Source organism: Mirounga angustirostris, unplaced genomic scaffold (genome assembly GCF_029215605.1).
Source record: "Mirounga angustirostris isolate CCGP_5_RB_7025 unplaced genomic scaffold, mMirAng1.0.hap1 SCAF_6, whole genome shotgun sequence".
Lineage (NCBI taxonomy): Eukaryota > Metazoa > Chordata > Mammalia > Carnivora > Phocidae > Mirounga > Mirounga angustirostris.
Window position 1 is genome coordinate 66,695,169 of NW_026991714.1, and position 18,029 is coordinate 66,713,197.

Genomic DNA, 18,029 nt, shown 5'->3' on the forward strand with positions numbered 1-18,029 from the left:
TCTTGTCCTGGTTACACCGAGATTTTGAGCAAGCTCCACCATAGTTCTCCCCTCCCAAAGGGAAACACTCTTTGCTGTTGTTTCCCTTGAGCTTCTAGAACATTATGCTCCATATCCTGGCTGTCACCTGTGCTATGTGGTAGGCCTTATGGAGACATCCATATTGGCTCTGGCTCCCAGATGGCTTATTAATTATTTCCAGGCGGTGGGTGGGAATGCTGCTGAATACACTATTTATTTTGATGGGATTTTTTGTCATGATTGTGAATTCAACAGCATTACAGTTAACACATTTTTTTTTTAAGATTTTATTTATTTGAGAGAGAGGGTGAGAGAGAAAGCAAAAGCTGGGAGAGAGGCAGAGGGAGAGGGAGAGAGAATCCCCAGCAGACTCCCTGCTGAGCGCAGAGCCCGACGCAAGGCTCAATCTCACGACCCCGAGATCACGACCTGAGCCGAAACCGAGTTGGATGCTTAACTGACTGCGCACCCAGGTGCCCCCAGTTAACACCTTATTTATCTAGAGGTTATATTTTCAATAACTTTGATTATCTGAAATATCTGAGGAATGAAAATGACACTATAAAGCCGTTTTTTTCCTCAGATACTTACTTTAGAAACTGTTGGTTCTCTGCTTTCTTACCTTAACCAGGACTGGAACAGAAAACAGCCTGATAGGAAGAAGACAGAAACCATGAAAAATAGACACAAGAATTATAAAAAAAGCATAGCAGTCAGGGGCCACTGATACGAAGATAAACTTTCCATCACAGTATTAGGACATAGACAGTTCTTAGGTGTGTAGTTATAACTCCTGAGTCATCAACAGACAGCACTAGGTGTAATTTATTCCTGTTTAAGGTGATAGGAAGTAGTTTAATACATTTTCAGGGGCACCTGGGTGGCTCAGTCATTAAGCATCTGCCTTCGGCTCAGGTCATGATCCCAGGACCGCAGGAGCCCCGCATCGGGCTCCCTGGTCAGCGGGAAGCCTGCCTCTCCCTCTCCCACTTACCCTGCTTGTGTTCCCTCTCTCACTGTGTCTCTCTCTGTCAAATAAATAAATAAAAACATTTTCAGAAGACATTTATCCAGGGCGCCTGGGTGGCTCAGTTGCTTAAGTGACTGCCTTCGGCTCAGGTCATGATCCTGGAGTCCCTGGATCGAGTCCCGCATTGGGCTCCCTGCTCGGCGGGGAGTCTCCTTCTCCCTCTGACCCTCCCCCCTCTCGTGTGCTCTCTCTCATTCTCTCTCTCTCAAATAAATAAATAAAATCTTTAAAAAAAAAAAAATCTTTAAAAAAAAAAAAAAGACATTTATCCAAAGGAAGATTGTTTTTATCCAAAGGAAAAGTTTTGATTCAGGTAAAACTTTTGGGGCCCTCTTGGGTCCCTCCGGAGCTCTTTGGGAGTTTTGTGCTATCACTTTACTATCGATCAATAAACCTCGCTTTGCTGCTCAAAAAAAAAAGAAAAAGTTTTGATTCTTAGTGGTAAATTGAAAAGTTAGTCATCTTAACATGTAAAACTGCATTTTTCCTTTTAAAAATGTACTTCTGGGGACTCAGTCACTAAGCGTCTGCCTTCGGCTCAGGTCATAATCCCGGAGTCCCTGCTCAGCGAGGAGTCTGCTTCTCCCTCTGCCTCTGCCCCTGTTCATGCTCTCTCTCTCTCACTCTCTCTCAAATAAATAAAATCTTTTTAAAAAATGCACTTCTTTCGTGAGATGAAATCCATCTGGCGCCCTTTGAAAGCATTTAAGCCTAGACTTTCTCGGTCCTACAGGCCCAGCTCTGGCTGTGGAACATCTTGCCCTTTCCCAGCTGTGACAGGTTAGAAGTAGGTCATGTTATTGCTGTTTTGAGCCTTGGCTGTGCCTCCGATGTGCTGTTCATCACTTACAGGAGTTTGGGGAGGAAAATGGGGTAAGCCGAGCAGTTCTTGTAGGACCAAGAAATGGTGTCCCCTCAGATCCTCAGAGACCACCTGCGTACCATCCTCAGCCATCCTGCCCTCCATACCGCGCTCAGCCGGCAACGCACCTGCTCCTCCTGCCGTGGGGTCTGTGCTCCCCCCGGGAAAGGAGCCGAGAGCAGGCGAGAGCTGGATAGAGGCGGCACCTGCATTTCTAGCTCTTCTATTTCTCTTTTAAAGTCAAAGCTTTGACATTTTTTAAAATTTCAGAAGTAATATACAGATACATGCAATATAAATATTTTTCATTTATGGCAGTATGTGACGCACAGACTGAAAACCTTCCCTCCCACCTTGCTTTTAATCGTTCTCTTCTCTCAATAGATGAGAAAGGACACATTTAAGGTGTATTTTTAAGACTGACTTATTTGAGAGAGAGTACATGGAGGAGGGACAGAGAGAGAGAAAGTTTAGCAGACTTCTGTGTTGGGCCTGGAGCCTGATGGGGGGCTCCATCCCAGGACCCTGAGATCATGACCTAAGCCGAAAGCAAAAATTGGACGCTGAACCGACTGCGCCACCCGGACGCCCCCAGTTAAGGTGTTTCTTTGCAGACCTTTTTCCTGTTATTTCCTTGCTCTTTTCATTAAACAAGTATATTAAGTGCATGTCAGGCCATATAGTCGTGGGTTTTGTTTGTGGCCACGTGGCATTTCGGGGTGCCTTATTCATTTTAGACACATGAGTTGAGGGCTTGTTCTTTCTAGCACTGTGCTCAGCTCCAAGGTTGGAGCACTGGGAGATAGGCAGCTTTTGCCCTCGCGGAGCACAGACTTTGACGGTAGGCAGGCATGTGGCTGAATTTCTCGTGCAAGCTTAATTACAACCACAGCAAAAAGTGGGAACGGAAAGCCTGTGACGCTGTGAGCGTAGGTGAGGGAAACCTTCAGGGTGGGCATATCATGATCTCAGTGGTCTCTTACTGGTGGACACCTTTCTCTTCTGCCACACAGCCGTAATTATTTCTGCCGTGTTCTTGCGGATTGTGAGATTGACCCCACAGGATAAATTACCAGCCGAGTGTATGCATTTCAAATTTCGATAATATGACCACTTCGTTCTCTCCGAGTGTGTCAGTTTTCACTGGGAAATAAAGTCTTCAGTGATATTTAAGCAGGATTTGTTGTACAGGGTTCACCGTTGTCTGTCCTCGCTTGTAGGAAGGAAGAGGAGGAGAGGAGGCGGCGCGAAGAGGAAGAAAGAGAGCGTCTGCAGAAGGAGGAGGAGAAGCGCAGGAGAGAGGAGGAGGAAAGGCTGAGGCGGGAGGAAGAGGAGAGGAGGCGAGTAGAAGAGGAGAGGCTTCGGCTGGAGCAGCAGAAGTAAGCGGGTCGGACTGCTTGTGTTGAAGCGGGAGAGCCGGACCGCCACGGCCTCCGGGCGCCGCGCCTTGGGAGAACTCTGTGACTTGTGTGCTGGGAGGTGCACGCCCCTCGGCTCCCGCCGTTTGTACCGGTGGTCTGTCACGTTCCCCAGGGGGCCTCGGCTCAAGCTTCAGTGGGTGGCGAAAAGGAAAGGGCTTGGGGTTAGCTGCCAGGACCCAGGGACTAGAGCAGGAGCTGAGGTGGCTTGCTGGCTCTGTCCCTGGGTCCTGGTGATCTTGTCTCGATTCCCAGTTGTATGTCTGTCTCGCCCCTTCTGTTCTCTGCCTTGGTGGACACGAGGCTGTCCTGGTGTGGATTTGTGTGGTCCGGGATTTCATGCGTCTGACAGACTGGCCGGAATTGGACAGAGCCCCAGGATGGAGCCCCCAGGACAGAGTCCCCAGGATAGAGCCCCAGGACAGAGGATGGGGCCTGAAACCATCTCTCGTTCAGGGTTGTGAGAGCAGCTGCATCACAAGGGACTGGTTCTTCAGGAGGGAGCTGTGGGGACAGGGAGGAAGGGGTTGACACCGCACGTGCGGGAGGAAGGTCTGAGGTGGGGGGGGGGCCGGGGGGGCGTCTAGAGGAAACCAGAGTATGACAGTCTCTTGATGTCTCGTTATCTCTCAGCGGCTCCTCAGAAAGGCTTCAGTGCTGGTTGCAGAGCAACCTTGGGCCTCATTCCGCTTTGGGGAGAGACTAGGAATGCTACATCTTTGGGAGCAGGCAGCGCCCTGGATGGGCCACGTGTCGGGTTCAGTGCAGGACTTTGTGAGATTTTGCTTTATCTCATCTGTCTACTTATTTGTCTATTGAGAGATGGCTTTCCGAACTTTGTTAAGTTGGTCACATAACTGAGGTAGGAAGCCTTTGGTGCCTGTAGGAGAGAAAATGAAATTTATAATAACAGAAATTACTGTCTCTAAACCAAGTGTGCTCAGATACTATTTTCAGTGTTGTTCTGGAAGGCAGGCTTTATTTATTTATTTGATAGAGAGGAAGAAAGAGCACAAGCAGGGAGAACAACAGAGGGAGAGGGAGAAGCAGACTCCCCACGGAGCAGGGAGCCTGACATGGGGTTCGATCCCACAACCCCGGGATCACGACCTGAGCCGAAGGCAAATGCTTAACCGACTGAGCCACCCAGGCACCCCGAAGGCAGGCTTTAAATGAAATGCCTGAGAGCTGCAGAGTTTCCCTGGCTTTACTTATATTTACCAGGGCCGCTCGTGACACATTCTGGTTTCTGTCCTGCCTCTTCCGGCTCTCTGAGTGTTCAGGTAGAGAAGCCGTGGCCGGCAGCTGAATGTAACCGTCATTGTGTTGTGTCCCCCCACCGCCCCCACGCCCCCACCGTAGATGACAGGGTGCCCTCTGACAGCGTCCTGCTGGGAGTCCGCGCTGATGCCGGCCTGCCTGACCACATCCCGGCTCTGGCCGCTCCCAGAGAGTGATCTCGGGCAAGTTCCCGAACGCCGGCACCGCCTCCCGTCTGAAGCCTTGTCTCCTCCCAGGTGGCTGGTACCTGCAAGCAAACGGCGCCTGGCGCACAGTCGGGGCCCGGCGACCGTTCGTAGTTACGATGGGGACGATGGGGATCCGACACGGGAATCCTTCTCCCTCTCCATCCCAGATTTTCCTTGAAAACCCTCAGTGAAAAGTGAGAGAGAGGCCCAGTGGCTTCTCTGAAGCCTTTCTTCTGGGCCTGCGGCACCACATGTGGGTGGGAAGGCATGCCCGGCTCAGTCCTTACACGGGGTGACCAGTGGTACAGATCAGCCACGGGGCCGTCTGCTCTGGCCACGAGCCGTGACCTGTGACCCGCGGCCCGACAAGTGTGTGTCTCTGGTGTTTCAGGCAGCAGATCATGGCGGCCCTGAACTCGCAGACGGCCGTGCAGTTCCAGCAGTACGCGGCGCAGCAGTACCCGGGCAGCCTGGACCAGCAGCAGCTGCTCGTCCGCCAGCTGCAGGAGCAGCACTACCAGCAGTACATGCAGCAGCTCTACCAGGCCCAGCTCGCCCAGCAGCAGGTGCGCCGGGGCTCCCTCCTCGCCGGGCTCAGCTGCTCCGCGCCGTTAGCTTCGAAGGAGAACGTGACTCGTAGGGGCCTTGTGGGGAGACTTGGGGTGCACGGGCAGTTACGAAAGCAGACAGGTGACATGGAGGCAAAAAATGACGTGACCACGGGGCATCCGGGGGTCGTGCGCACCGGGTGTCATTCCGGTGAGTCTGGGGCAGACCCTGTTGGTGATCCTGGGTGATTCGTGTTCAAGTTAGGTTGCCGTGTCCTTCAGGCAGTGGGCGGCCCTAGGCCGGGGCAGCTGCCCGTGGGAGGACCGGTCCCCTCAGGCTGTGAGCGGGTCTTGCGGGCTGGTCATCTAGATGTTTGCGTGACGTGCTAGAGCGAGACTGTGCCCCCCTGCACCACAGTGCTAGTCCCTCCAGCTCCCTACCCCCAGGGACTTGGCGTAGGTGGCGTAGCGTGAAGAGCGTGGGGTGAAGAAGAGCAGGGTAACACTTGGATTCAGTCCTGGCTTTGCCGTTACCTTGTTTGATATCAGACAAGTTACCTACTGCTCTGATTTTTCTGCCTTTTCTCCCAGTGAGCGGGAATGGGAGAAAAAAATCCCGGTACCGATCCCGCTCACCTCCCTGAACTCTCAGAGGACCAAAATGAGAAAAAGAGTTGCTCTTTGAAAGTGTTGTGTACGTATGGCAGATCGCTGATCTGTGTTCCCTTTTCACACAGGGCAGAGGCACTAATGCCTTCTTGGGGTGAATCTGGCGAAGTTTTACTTCCTTACTTTCCACTTAGAAAGTAGTAATGACCTGTCAGTCCACAGGAAGAAAGTGTGCGACATTATAGTTGCTCAACATTTCTTGTCAGATGAAGTGACCTTGATTGTTTTGCCAACCTCTTTAAATTCTCTGGAAATTAATATCCTTACTTAAAATACCTTTTCCCTTGAAGTTAAAAGGCTTGCAATTTTGTGTCGTTCATAAGCTGAAAAGGATGTCACCCCAGAGTTTATTCAAGACAGTAAGTGGCTTTTCTGAGGGATTTCTTTTCTGTCCTGGAAAGCCTGTTTCTGCTTGAGCGTACCACTCCCTCTTCCTGCTTGTAGGGCTTTGAGATGGGCTTTGAGATGGTTTTCCAGTGGGATAGCTCACACGCCCTGCCCTGTTTATAGGTTGCTGTCATTTAGTGAGAACAAACTTGGTCAAGTAGGGCAAACCAAGAATCTGTGGAAGAGAAGGATCTGGAATCCGTAATTTAGATTACAGTGATGGAACTCGGTTTTACACATTGACTGGTGGTCTCTGGGAATGGAGAAGGAAAGGCACTGGGGAAGGAACATAAAGTAGTAATTTTTGTATAAATACTGAGCAAAATGACAGAGTGCTAACACTTGTTCATTTGGAGGTGTAGTTACGTGGGTGTTTGTTCCTGTACCTTTCTGTGCTTTTAAAACCTTCCCGAAGTACAGATGAGAGACGATGTAAATAAATCATAATGATCTGCTGTTTGTAATAGATGTATATTTGTGGGCAGTGGGATCCCCAAGGGAGTTGTTCACTCTGCTGGAGGATTTCAAGCACGGCCTCCTGGAGAGCAGCCATCTGAGCTGGGCCTGCTGATCATCCACAGAAATGCTTTTCTAGCTGTCCTATCGCACAATGAATGTTCTGAGTGTGCCTACTTGTTTTGGTTGTATGCACGTTTTCGGGAAGCTGGTACTCTTTCTAGAAAACTCATGTGGGAATGACTGAGAATCTAGGCCTTGAAAGGAGGTATTTTAAAATCTTACATATATTACCAGCCTGCGTTAGCCACAGAAGAAAGCGTTGCTGTTCATGGAAATAATTGGATTGTAGATGATATGTTGAATTTGTGTACAGGTATGTAGAAATATGTCATTATCCCTAAACCGTGAGATTATAAAGGCTTTTTCCTATGTTTTCTTTGTTTCATTATTTTATTTTTTACTTTTATAAACGTAAGCTCAGTTATGACTTCATGTTTTAATGTAGAGTTACTTAAATGCCCAAATGTTTATCAACAATAAAATGGATAAATTTTATATCTTCACAATGGAATATCATAGCAGTGCAAACAAAATACAATTACTTTATAACCTTATGGATGAACCTTGCAAAAATAATGTCGAGTAAAAGAAGCCAGACACAAAAAAGAACATTTATTATACAATTCCGTTTATATATATAAATGTCGAAAAATGGGCAAAGATATGTAGTGTTTTAAGTCAGCTTAGTTGTGACCCTTGCAGCATGGGTCGGGGAGTGTGTCAAAAGGAGAATTCTGGATGCAGATAATGTCTTGACCTGGTGTTGCTTACGTGGGTATGTTTGTTTTATGAAGAATGATCAGGTTGTACATTTGTTTATGATTTGTACATGTTTCTTTATATATAATTCAAAGGTTCCTCAAAAGTTGCTTAAGTAACAACACTTAGGTATATCTAATAATACTAATATCCGTCTTGATAGAAGAGGGGAATGTCCCCAGATAGTTGTCCTTTGTGTTTAAGATGTTTTTACTCTTCCATTTTGACTTGGGACATTTTGATTCCATTTTTATGAATGTACATATTTTAATAACAGTGATGAATTGTCATTAAGAAAGTCTTTTGGCCTCAAGCTCCATTTTGTAAGCCTGTTTAATTCTTAGGTTGATATTTTTTATAACATGATTAACAGTTTTCAGTTCAATTGTGATGTTTTTCTGTGTATAGTTTATGGTGAAGATTTCATTTATTATTTTTGTCCATATTAGAGTAATCACCCATACTTAATTGATTACTTTGGGGCCCCATATCGGATTTTACTAATTACAGCTTTTGCCTTCGTGATTTTTCCTCTGTGATCATATATTACTACCAAGTTTAATTTTCCTGATTCAGATTTTATGTATCTGAATTTTATCAAGATTTTCTTCTGTCGGTTTTAAGAGCAAATGTTACTGTGTTCAATTTTTGTGTATAATTGTCTTTGGGGTTGATTATTTCTATCTACTTTAATTTTTCCTGGTTAGTTTTTCTAATGATCTTTAGGTCACAAAAACGTAACCCAGGTTTTTGTCCATGATAATTTTTCAGCATTTTTAGCTGTTGGCTCGGTATTGTCCTACTAATACTCATCATAGATAAGATAAAACTGATAAAAGTCTATTACTAATTTTTTTTTAAAGATTTTATTTATTTGACAGAGCAAGAGAGCGCACAGCAGGGGGAGGGACAGGCAGAGGGAGAGGGAGAAGCAGGCTCCCCGCCGAGCCGGGAGCCCGATGCGGGGCTGGATCCCAGGACCCTGGGATCATGACCTGAGCCGAAGGCAGACGCTTCACCGACTGAGCCCCCCAGGCGCCCCTATCAGTAATTTCTTGAAGCACAGTGCTTTAGTAGGACAAAACACGGGGTCAGAGTGCATTCCAGGGCAAGTATGCCATCCTTAGCCGTCCTGGTCAGTGTGTCTTCACTGTTTCTCCACTTGTAGGCAGCCTTACAGAAACAGCAGGAAGTAGCAGTCGCGGGGGCTTCTCTGCCTGCGTCATCAAAAGTGAACGCAGCGGCACCGGGCGATAGGATGTCAGTCAATGGACAGGCCAAAACTCAGACTGACAACCCAGAGAAAGAACTTGAACCAGAAGCTGCGGAAGAAGCCTTGGAGAATGGACCCAAAGGTATGGTTTGGCATGTGTGTGTCCATCCAGATGTCATAACTGAGATTCATGGAAAGCAAGGCAGGAGTCAGGCTCACTGGCTGTGGAGAGCAATCACATATTTGTGAGAGTTGAATGCTTTTGTACCCTTTTGAGTCTGAATCCGATGCCTCTGGTGACTCTTAGAATAGGCAGAGAAGAGCACGTCAGAGGACTTTTGGACACTTTGGGTTGTGAATTGGTTATCTGTTACTATGTGACAAATCGTACCCAGATTTAGCAGCTTCCAGTAACAGCTGTTTACTGTCTCACACAGCGGGTAAGATTACTGGGGTTTTGGGAAGCAGCTTAGCTGAGCGGTGGTGGTTCTGGTCCCATGGGATTTCGGTCACGATGCTGGCTGGCACTGGAGTTGGGTGGATGCTCCACGGGCACCAGAGGCTCTGCTTCCATGGTGCTTCCCTCCATGACTGGCAAGCTGGGGCTGGCTGTTGGCAGGAGGCCACAGTTCCTTGCCCTGCGAAGCCTGTCCTTCGGCCTGAGCGTCCTGGATGCAGTGGCTGGCTTCCTCCAGAGCACGTGATCCGAGGGGACAAGGCAGAAGTGGCAGTGTCTTTCACACTCTAACTTTGGAAGTCCTACATCGGCACTTGCACAGTATTCTGTTGGCCACACGTACCAACCCTGGTACATTGTGGCCAGTGACCTCCCAAGTGCGTGAATACCGAGACGTGAGGATCACGGGGTCAGGGGCATCTTGGAGGCTGCCTACCAAATATTGCAGTATTTTTTGAGACTAAAGTACCAGAAGATAACTTAGCATTTTCAAAGGTCTAGCTTTTTACGGGCAGCTCATTCGTTCCTTCAGCAACTGACTGAAGATTTTCTGAGCGTAGGGGGACAACGTGAGGGAGAAGGACACACAAGATGTAAACCGTAGCCACGTAAGGGCTGTGGTGGGGAGAGAGGCACTATGTAGGTCAAGAGTGTGTGATGTGGGGACTGTGACCAAGTGGCAGAGGTCAGCAGAGGCTTCCTGGGGAAGAGAAGCCTGAGCCGAGAAAGCCGAAGCAAGACTTGACACTAAGGTGGGCTGGGTGGTGGTGTGGTTCGTAAGGAAGTTGGTTTCAGACATCTGCCTTGTCTTTTTAGAGTAAGTAACTGAAAGCAGCTTTGGATAAGACTTTGAAAATCCCATGGTTTAACCTCTCTTCCCTTTTATCCTTATAAGAGTTTATCAGTATTTTTTTTTTTAAGTAATCTCCACACCCAATGTGGGGGCTGGAACCCATGACCCCAAGGTCAAGAGTCGCAGGCTCCGCTGGCTAAGCCAGCCAGGTGCCCCAGGTCTCCCAGTATTTTCAAATGAATCTTTTTTTTTTTTTTAAAGATTTTATTTAATTTTTAGAGAGCGAGCGAGAGAGAAACAGCATGAGAGGGGAGAGGGTCAGAGGGAGAAGCAGGCTCCCCGCCGAGCCAGGAGCCCGATGTGGGACTCGATCCCAGGACCCTGGGATCATGACCTGAGCCGAAGGTAGACGCTTAACCGTCTGAGCCACCCAGGCGCCCCCAAATGAATCTTTTGTTAAAGGTTCTGCAACTGCGTCTGAAAAACCTGCTGAGTGGTCTGGTGCACATAGACGCTGCTCAGCAAGAAGACTTTCCCCCTTTCTGTTCGGTCCCTAGCGGTGTCATCCTGTCCAAGTTTTTCTGTTTCTGTGAGCTCCTTTAGAATAGCCCCTGGAACTTTGGGATCCTCAGAGGTCAAGGGTTTTATTTTTTTTGACAGAGAGACTGAAGTCAAAGCCCAGCTTTCCTTGTCCAGATCCAAAAGTGAGTTTATTCCTAAGTCCAGACACTCTTCATTATTAGGTTTCCCTGGCTCCAGCTAGGAGGTTTCCAAGGTCAGTCTCAAATTCTCATACATAATCAGAGTGTAGAGAAAAATCTCTTCTAAGATTGTGGATTGCGTGTGTTCCTTGAAGTGGTGTGGTGACCTTTGATGCCTGGTGACTTTGGTAAATGCTGCAGTTCAGGGGGACACTTGGCTGGGGAGCCCGGACATTCCTCTGAGTCCCTGACCCTCAGGGAGACCAGATGGCATGTGGCACCTCACTGCGGCCGGGCAGGGGTCCCATGCGAGTTGGCCGCCTGCAGGTGAAGGCTCATCCTCTTCAGCGTAATTCCTGTTGCCTTTAGAATCTCTTCCAGCGATAGCAGCTCCGTCCATGTGGACCCGACCCCAGATCAAAGACTTTAAAGAGAAGATTCGGCAGGATGCAGACTCCGTGATTACAGTGGGCCGAGGAGAAGTGGTCACTGTTCGAGTCCCCACCCATGAAGAAGGATCATACCTCTTTTGGGAATTTGCTACAGACAATTATGACATTGGCTTTGGGGTGTACTTTGAATGGACAGACTCTCCGAACACTGCCGTCAGCGTGCATGTCAGCGAGTCCAGTGATGATGACGAGGAGGAGGAAGGTAGAGCCGTGGGTCCGTACTGACAAGTGCTGGGGTGTGTGTTGGCAAGAAGGGCCTGGTTCCTGTGTCAGCCACCCTTATCCTGATTAACTCTTTCTGGACAGGGATTCATCTCTTCAGAAGTGGGACCTCAGCTGGAAAGGCTGAGAGACAGGCCAGCCTCTCAGAAGGGCCTGGGGTCCGAACATGCCGTTGTTTCAGTGCGCGGCGGGTCTGTCTGGCAGTGTATTACATGTTATGTCGCTGCTTTCTCAGTACTGTTTTACTTCCAGCACTTTGTGTTGGAAAGCCAAATGTGCAAGATCATTTTGAAAAATTTTAAAAGAGCAAGCAAGAAATTCTGCCAGTTCTGGAGTTTATTTAAATTTACAGTTCTGATATTAGCTTTTTAGGTCGTTACTCTTTTTTTTTTTTTTAGTGTAAATACAGAAACTCATACCAGAACATTGTACCTAAAAAAAAAGTCAGCTGTTCTTCCCCATTTTACACAAGTATAATTTTTTATTTTCTCCCAAGTGGACAAAATGGAGTGTTTCCAAGAACAGTTTAAACTCTCTCAGTCTAGGAAGGAGACTGTAAAATGTATGCATATTAATGGAGAAGATGGTCTCCTTAATTTTGTTTTGCAGAAAAGGTAGAGCTCAGGGCTTTGGTACGTACCTAGTGAGCACTTGAGTTCCTGGGTCGGCTTGGCCGAGGCTCGTGTGGAAGGAGTGCTCTGGCCGTGGGAGTGAAGCGGCAGCCTCTCGGTTCTTGGAACTGTAACCTTTGGGGTGACTTGCAGACCAGCTGCTCGAGCTTGAAGACGGTTGGTAGTGTTTCGCAGAGATCACGTTGGGATACACTGAAAAAGGTAGTTGTCAGAGGTTTGTGGAGGAAGGCTAGAAGTTCAGGCAGCTGTGGAGGCTCGCAGTTGGATCTGGGCACCACACGTGCCGCACACCAGGCCCCCTGGGGCCACATATGGCAACACACGCGTGGGCCCGTGTCGTTGAGGGGCTGCTTTGTGTCCCGTGGCCTTTATCTCTGAGGTCCGGAGCCTGGTGAAGCATCGCCCACAGATACTGCTGACTGAACTGGAAGGGAAAACACAGGAGTGAGGAAAGAGCAAGCAGAGACAAGAGAGACCCCCGAGCAGGTGCCCCGACCCCCATGGCAGGTGCCCCCGAGCAATGTCAGGACCAGGGACTGGCATCTCTGATGTGCCACAGGGACTCATGAAAATCAGACTGTTTGCACATGTCTGGGAAGGGAGGTTTGTGGTGCAGACTGTTGTACTTCGAAAGAGCTTTGTGGCTAGTGTAGAAGTCTGCTAAGAAGTAGGTCGAGATGATCTGTTTCTCCTGGCTTGCCTGCTGGAGAGTCTCCAAAGGGAGGTTGTCCTAGTGTGAGCCGTCCGATGAGGGTCATTTTTGGCTACTGATGTTGGGTGGGGCGCCAGTAAACATGGCCGGGGTCCAGTGCCTCTCTCGAGGCGAGAGCCACGGCATACCCTTGATCTTTGCGTTCGTGTGTGACATCCCTCAGGTGGAAATGGACTTACCTGTCCTCGGGCTAGTCCTAATCATAAAATCATTTCTGTCTGAAACTAAGTCATTAATACCCCTGTGTGAACTGAAACAACAGTGAGGATTTATTGCTCCCAAGAGTTGTTTGTGAAGAGTGAGCATAACTCTCCTTTTTGAAGATTTAGCTCACAGGCTGCGTGTGTCCCCATGGCTTCTTATGAAGGCCACTATGCCACCTCGTCTTGTCCCCATAGTGCATTTTATGGGGGTCCTTTTAGCTTGGATTAAGATGGAAGAGCAGTCCAGTCTTTTTGTTGCTTTGGGGTTTTTTTTTTTTCTCCATTTGGTCTTGGAAGCTACAGGAATTTGTTCTCTCTGAAGTGTGGCTGATAACTCCCATTCTGTGCTCTGATTCTTCCCGTCTTTATTGCTGCCAGGTCCCAGGTCTTTGCTTAACTTGATGAAAGATGCATTGGTCATCTGTCTCAGTAACCTTTAGTTTTACAGGTTTTGAACAAAATCTGGATCTTGAATTACTGGAACAGTAATCTGTTTCATGGATATCCTTATAGGCAATAGTTTGCATTTTGAATGGCTCTGTATTTCTCATTTGCAAATGAAAGATATTTAAGTATTGCTATGATGAAGCAAATCTGATTTGGGCCTATTTATCAGAATGTCATTTGCTTTTTTTTTTTTAAGTAAACTTTTTTATTTTAGAATAATTTTAGATTTATAGGAAAGTTGCAAAGACAGTACAAAGAGTTCCTGTGTACTCCACACCCAGTTCCCCCTTGTGTTAACACCCATTTGTACTGTGGTACGTTCAGCATCAGTAACGAACCAATGTGGATACATTATGATTCGCTGAAGTCCATATGTATTCACAGTTCCTTAGTTTTCATCTAATTTCCAGGATCCCATCCAGGATGCCACATTTTAGTTATCCTGTCTCCTTCAGCTCCTCTAGACCATGAGAGTTTCTCAGACTTGCCTTGTTTAAATTCCTGTTAGTGGCCACTGACCGTCACCGCGCAGTTAACCAATGTTGCCAAAATTCACTCTGCCGTGTTATGGACCCGAAAGTCTTTTATCTTTTGCACTGCATATTCCTCTGACCTGTTTGCCTGAGGTTGTTTATATTTAATATGTGAAACTGAGATTTTAAGCTGGTTCATAATTTTCTCACTCCTGTAGGTTTCCAGAGGGTTTTTTTCCCTAACCACCTATCATTACAGTTCAGAAACTATTAACTGGGACAAACCTAGAATCAGAGCTCACTTTTTGCCACTGGGATCATCCCCGGGTTGACACAGGCCTATAGCGAAAGGAATGGATTTTCAGAGTGTCTCTGAATACCTACCTCTCTGCTGTGGTTTCCTCATTTTACTCTCAAAGCTAAGATGTACAGAACATGATAGTCCTCAGAAGCTCGATTTCCCCTTCCTAAAACAGAGAGAACTTTCATATTGTTGAGGAAGAGGACAGGAGCATCGTTTTCCTCGGTGCTGATCAGATGAGCGAGGTTCCGCCTGTCGGGAGGAGTGAGGAATCGAGTGGGTGTCCCCAGGGAAGAGTGGGCTCCAAAGTGGGAGCGGTGGTCCAGGGAGAGCGAGATGCTGGCTGCTTCCACCCCCAGCTAGCAGCTGCTCAGAGACAGGAACGAACAAATGAACGAAAGACGAAGCCAGGACGTGCTCACAGGCGTGTACATTGTAGAGTGGCTTCAGAGAATTCCTGATGAGCCGTTTCTCAGAGGAAGGATGGGGTTGCAGTGCTTGATGCAAATGTGGTTTTCCTGGATCTGTTCACTGACGTGTCTCCATTCTGTCTCACAGAAAACGTCAGTAGTGAAGAGAAAGCCAGAAAGCACGCCGCCAAGCCTCTGCTGGACGAGATTGTGCCTGTGTACCGGCGGGACTGTCACGAAGAAGTGTATGCCGGCAGCCACCAATACCCAGGGAGAGGGGTCTACCTCCTCAAGTTCGACAACTCCTACTCTTTGTGGAGGTCAAAGTCAGTCTACTACAGAGTCTATTATACTAGATAAAGATGTTGTTACAGAGTCTGGAGTCTAGGGTTGGGCAGAAGACAGCATTTAGTTTGGAATTTCTTTTGACTTTTGTGGAGCATTGCAGTCAGTGTTTACCCTCTTGGATTTTGGTCTGATGGCTGGTGAACTCTTGTTGGGACTCGGGGTTCCCTTGAGACCCTTTAGCATTAATACTCTGGGGCTCGGGGGCTTCCTCAGAGCCCTCCAGCCCTTGGGTGCTGACCACCAGAGTCACTAATGGATGCTGAAGTTACAGGAGCTATGTGTTAAATCTTTAAGGTCTCCAAAATAAAACCTCCCCACGTTGACCCCACCTGGCCGATGGTGAGTCCGTTGCTGCCTGCTCCATGTGTCTTATGAGAGCCCGTAGTTACCGTGACTGCTGATGGGACATCCTGTCAGTAGTCTCCTTGAGGTGCAGCTGACTTTGATGAAGGTCATCATTTTTAAAGCTTAAAAACTCAAGACCTCACAGATGATCATAGACAGATTGCCTCAATTCGGTTTTGTTCTGAACAACCCAGATTGTTTTTGCTTTGAGTGCAGCTGTTCAGTTCAGAGTTGTATGACAGAGAATTATTTTCTGAGATAATCTTAAGAATGTTCAGAGCTGATTGATAATTGAACTATCAGGACACCTAGAACACCTCAGACATCCATCTTAGCAAGCGTCTGCTTGGTCTTTTGCTTTTCCTCTGGTCCTCACTCTGCCGGTAACAAAGCAGAACTAACTCCTTTTTGTCTCGATTGGGCTTTTATAGAGTACCTCAAATTGAAACTGTTTTCTACACAAGCAGATAGGTAGGGGTTTTATAAACTCGAATTGGCACCTACTGAATTAAAATATATAAAATCACTCAAATATAATTTGGTGTGTGCGGAGTAACATTGCACTCAGTGGGAATGACTGCCAGAGACAGTCCGTTTTTTCTTCGTGTGTTAATACTTAGGCACAGACCCTACACAGTTCCGTTTGGAGTTGCTTACTAGAGAGGATTGGAGACGCAAACGCCCATGCTTAAGTTTTTTTATTGCTTTAATCTGTATTATGTCTTCATAGATGGGAAGAGGTACATTTTTGTTTTCCTTACTGAAAACAAATATGGATTAATTGCCTCATGTTTGTATAAGTGATCGACTAGTGTAGAGGTTCTTGTTTTCAGAGGGGAGGGGTGGTATAGCTAGAAAGTGACAAAGACGGCAATACACACGTAATGTTACTATATGTTGTTACTGAAATACTTAGATTTTTACAATTTCAAATCATAAATCACTTCTCATAGGAGGGTCTCCATTGATTAGCTGCGGTATATACGGTTCACTACACGAGGGGCTGTTGGTTTTTGTGTGCTGCATTTCTGTTTTTTAATACCTGGTTTTGTACATACCTAACTCTGTTCTCTTTTGGTTACTCAGAAACTGGATTATTTTCTCCTAAGCAGTGCTTAATTTGTGTTTTTTAATTCTGATTCACTAGTTCCAGCTCAGAGGTGTCCATACTGTTCTGTCTAGAACACTTTGAGGCTCTCCATCAGCTCTCATGTATATATGGTAGAGAAACCATGGGGTTAGGCACTTCTTGGCTTTTTTTTTTTTTTTTTAATGAGAAAATACTGTATTTAAAATGTAAAATAAACTTTTAAAAAGCAGGCACTAATATATATTTCTCCCAGCCTTTGATTACAGATTTGTCCTTGCACATGTTAAGGTAAATTATCTTCTAAAAATATCATTGTTCTCGGGAGCAGTGTATGTCACTTTACACAGCAGTGGTTCCTGTCATATGTGCTCATGTCAGAACATTTTTTGGTTTTAAACTTTTTTATTGCCTTTGGCTGTTGATTAGTACAGTACAAGTGCGATTTCAAAAAGATCTTGAAAATAATATATTTAATCAATTAAAATGTTTATCTGTAATCCATTGATGTTTCATTACTACAGTTACTCTCTGAAGCGTTAGTCCTGCACTTCCTCATTTTGGAAGGACGAGAAGTGGCCCAAAAGACCTTTTCTGTTTTAAAAAGTTGAAAACCAACAACAAGACTATTTCTGACTGATCAGTTTGTTTGTTTTTTTTAAGATTTTATTTATTCATTTGAGACACAGAGATAGAGAGAGAGAGCATGAGCAGTGGGAGAGGCAGAGGGAGAGGGAGAAGCAGACTCCCGGCTGAGCCAGGAGCCCGATGTGGGGCTCGATCCCAGGACCCCGGGATCATGACCTGAGCCGAAGGCAGACGCTTAACCATCTGAGCCACCCAGGCGCCCCAGTCTGACTGATCAGTTTTTGCTGTGAATTGCTCCAGGGAGTTAGGAAAGATTTTAAAGTGTTCAGACTTTGGTGGAAAGGAAAGCACTGGCTTTTCTTATTGAAGGGGACTTAGAAGATTATTCCCCACACAACCATGTGCTGCGTAGCGTGTTCCTTGAAGTTCACAGGGACCCCCTGCTCTAAATTTTCCACGGTCTGGCACCTGCAAAGCAGTAAGCAGGGGAGTGCCCCCGTCAGGATAATGTGGAGTGCCAGAAACTATTCCAAAAACAACCCCCACCCCCGAAATGCAGGCTGACTTGGACCTCAAATTTCGTTTGCTTGTGTGAGATTGGGAGAGACAGAAGGAGTTGGTCATCTTGGGGTTTTATTGCCGTGTTGGGGTACCGTGAACACTTACGGAGAGCTGTTGGTGTGTGAGTACATCTCGGAAGCCGTGCAACCGAGTACTGACCATCTGCCTTATGGAAGAGGAGAAGCAACCAGTTCAAAATCATAAGTGATGGCTAAGAATGCATTGGGGGCTCGGAGTGCAACAGTCTGCAACCAAAACCGTCTTTGTGTCGTCTTTCCCCAGCTGAGCTGAGTTCAGCACTTCCGTCAGCAACCTAAAAATGTGTGCATGTGATCTCCTTGGGGGAGAACCAGTCTGAACTTTATTTCCATAGTATTAATCAGACTTGGACTTTTATCTCAC

The 18,029-nt window shown here is 47.0% G+C and overlaps 1 protein-coding gene across 3 annotated transcripts in view; it reads left to right on the plus strand.

Annotated features, from left to right (window-relative positions):
* The window catches only part of ACBD3 (acyl-CoA binding domain containing 3), a 37,359-nt gene extending 20,381 nt beyond the window's left edge, over positions 1-16,978 (plus strand). The window contains exons 4-8 of one of the 3 annotated variants that reach the window (XM_054508118.2): positions 3,134-3,292; positions 5,192-5,366; positions 8,851-9,037; positions 11,216-11,512; positions 14,847-16,978. In XM_054508118.2, the coding sequence (XP_054364093.1) occupies positions 3,134-3,292; positions 5,192-5,366; positions 8,851-9,037; positions 11,216-11,512; positions 14,847-15,058 (1,030 nt within the window). In that variant the 3' untranslated portion in view covers positions 15,059-16,978. The remainder of the gene's footprint in view (positions 1-3,133; positions 3,293-5,191; positions 5,367-8,850; positions 9,038-11,215; positions 11,513-14,846) is intronic. The other 2 variants (XM_045877628.3, XM_045877629.3) reach the window with 2 other exon arrangements.
* Positions 16,979-18,029: the final 1,051 nt, after the last annotated feature.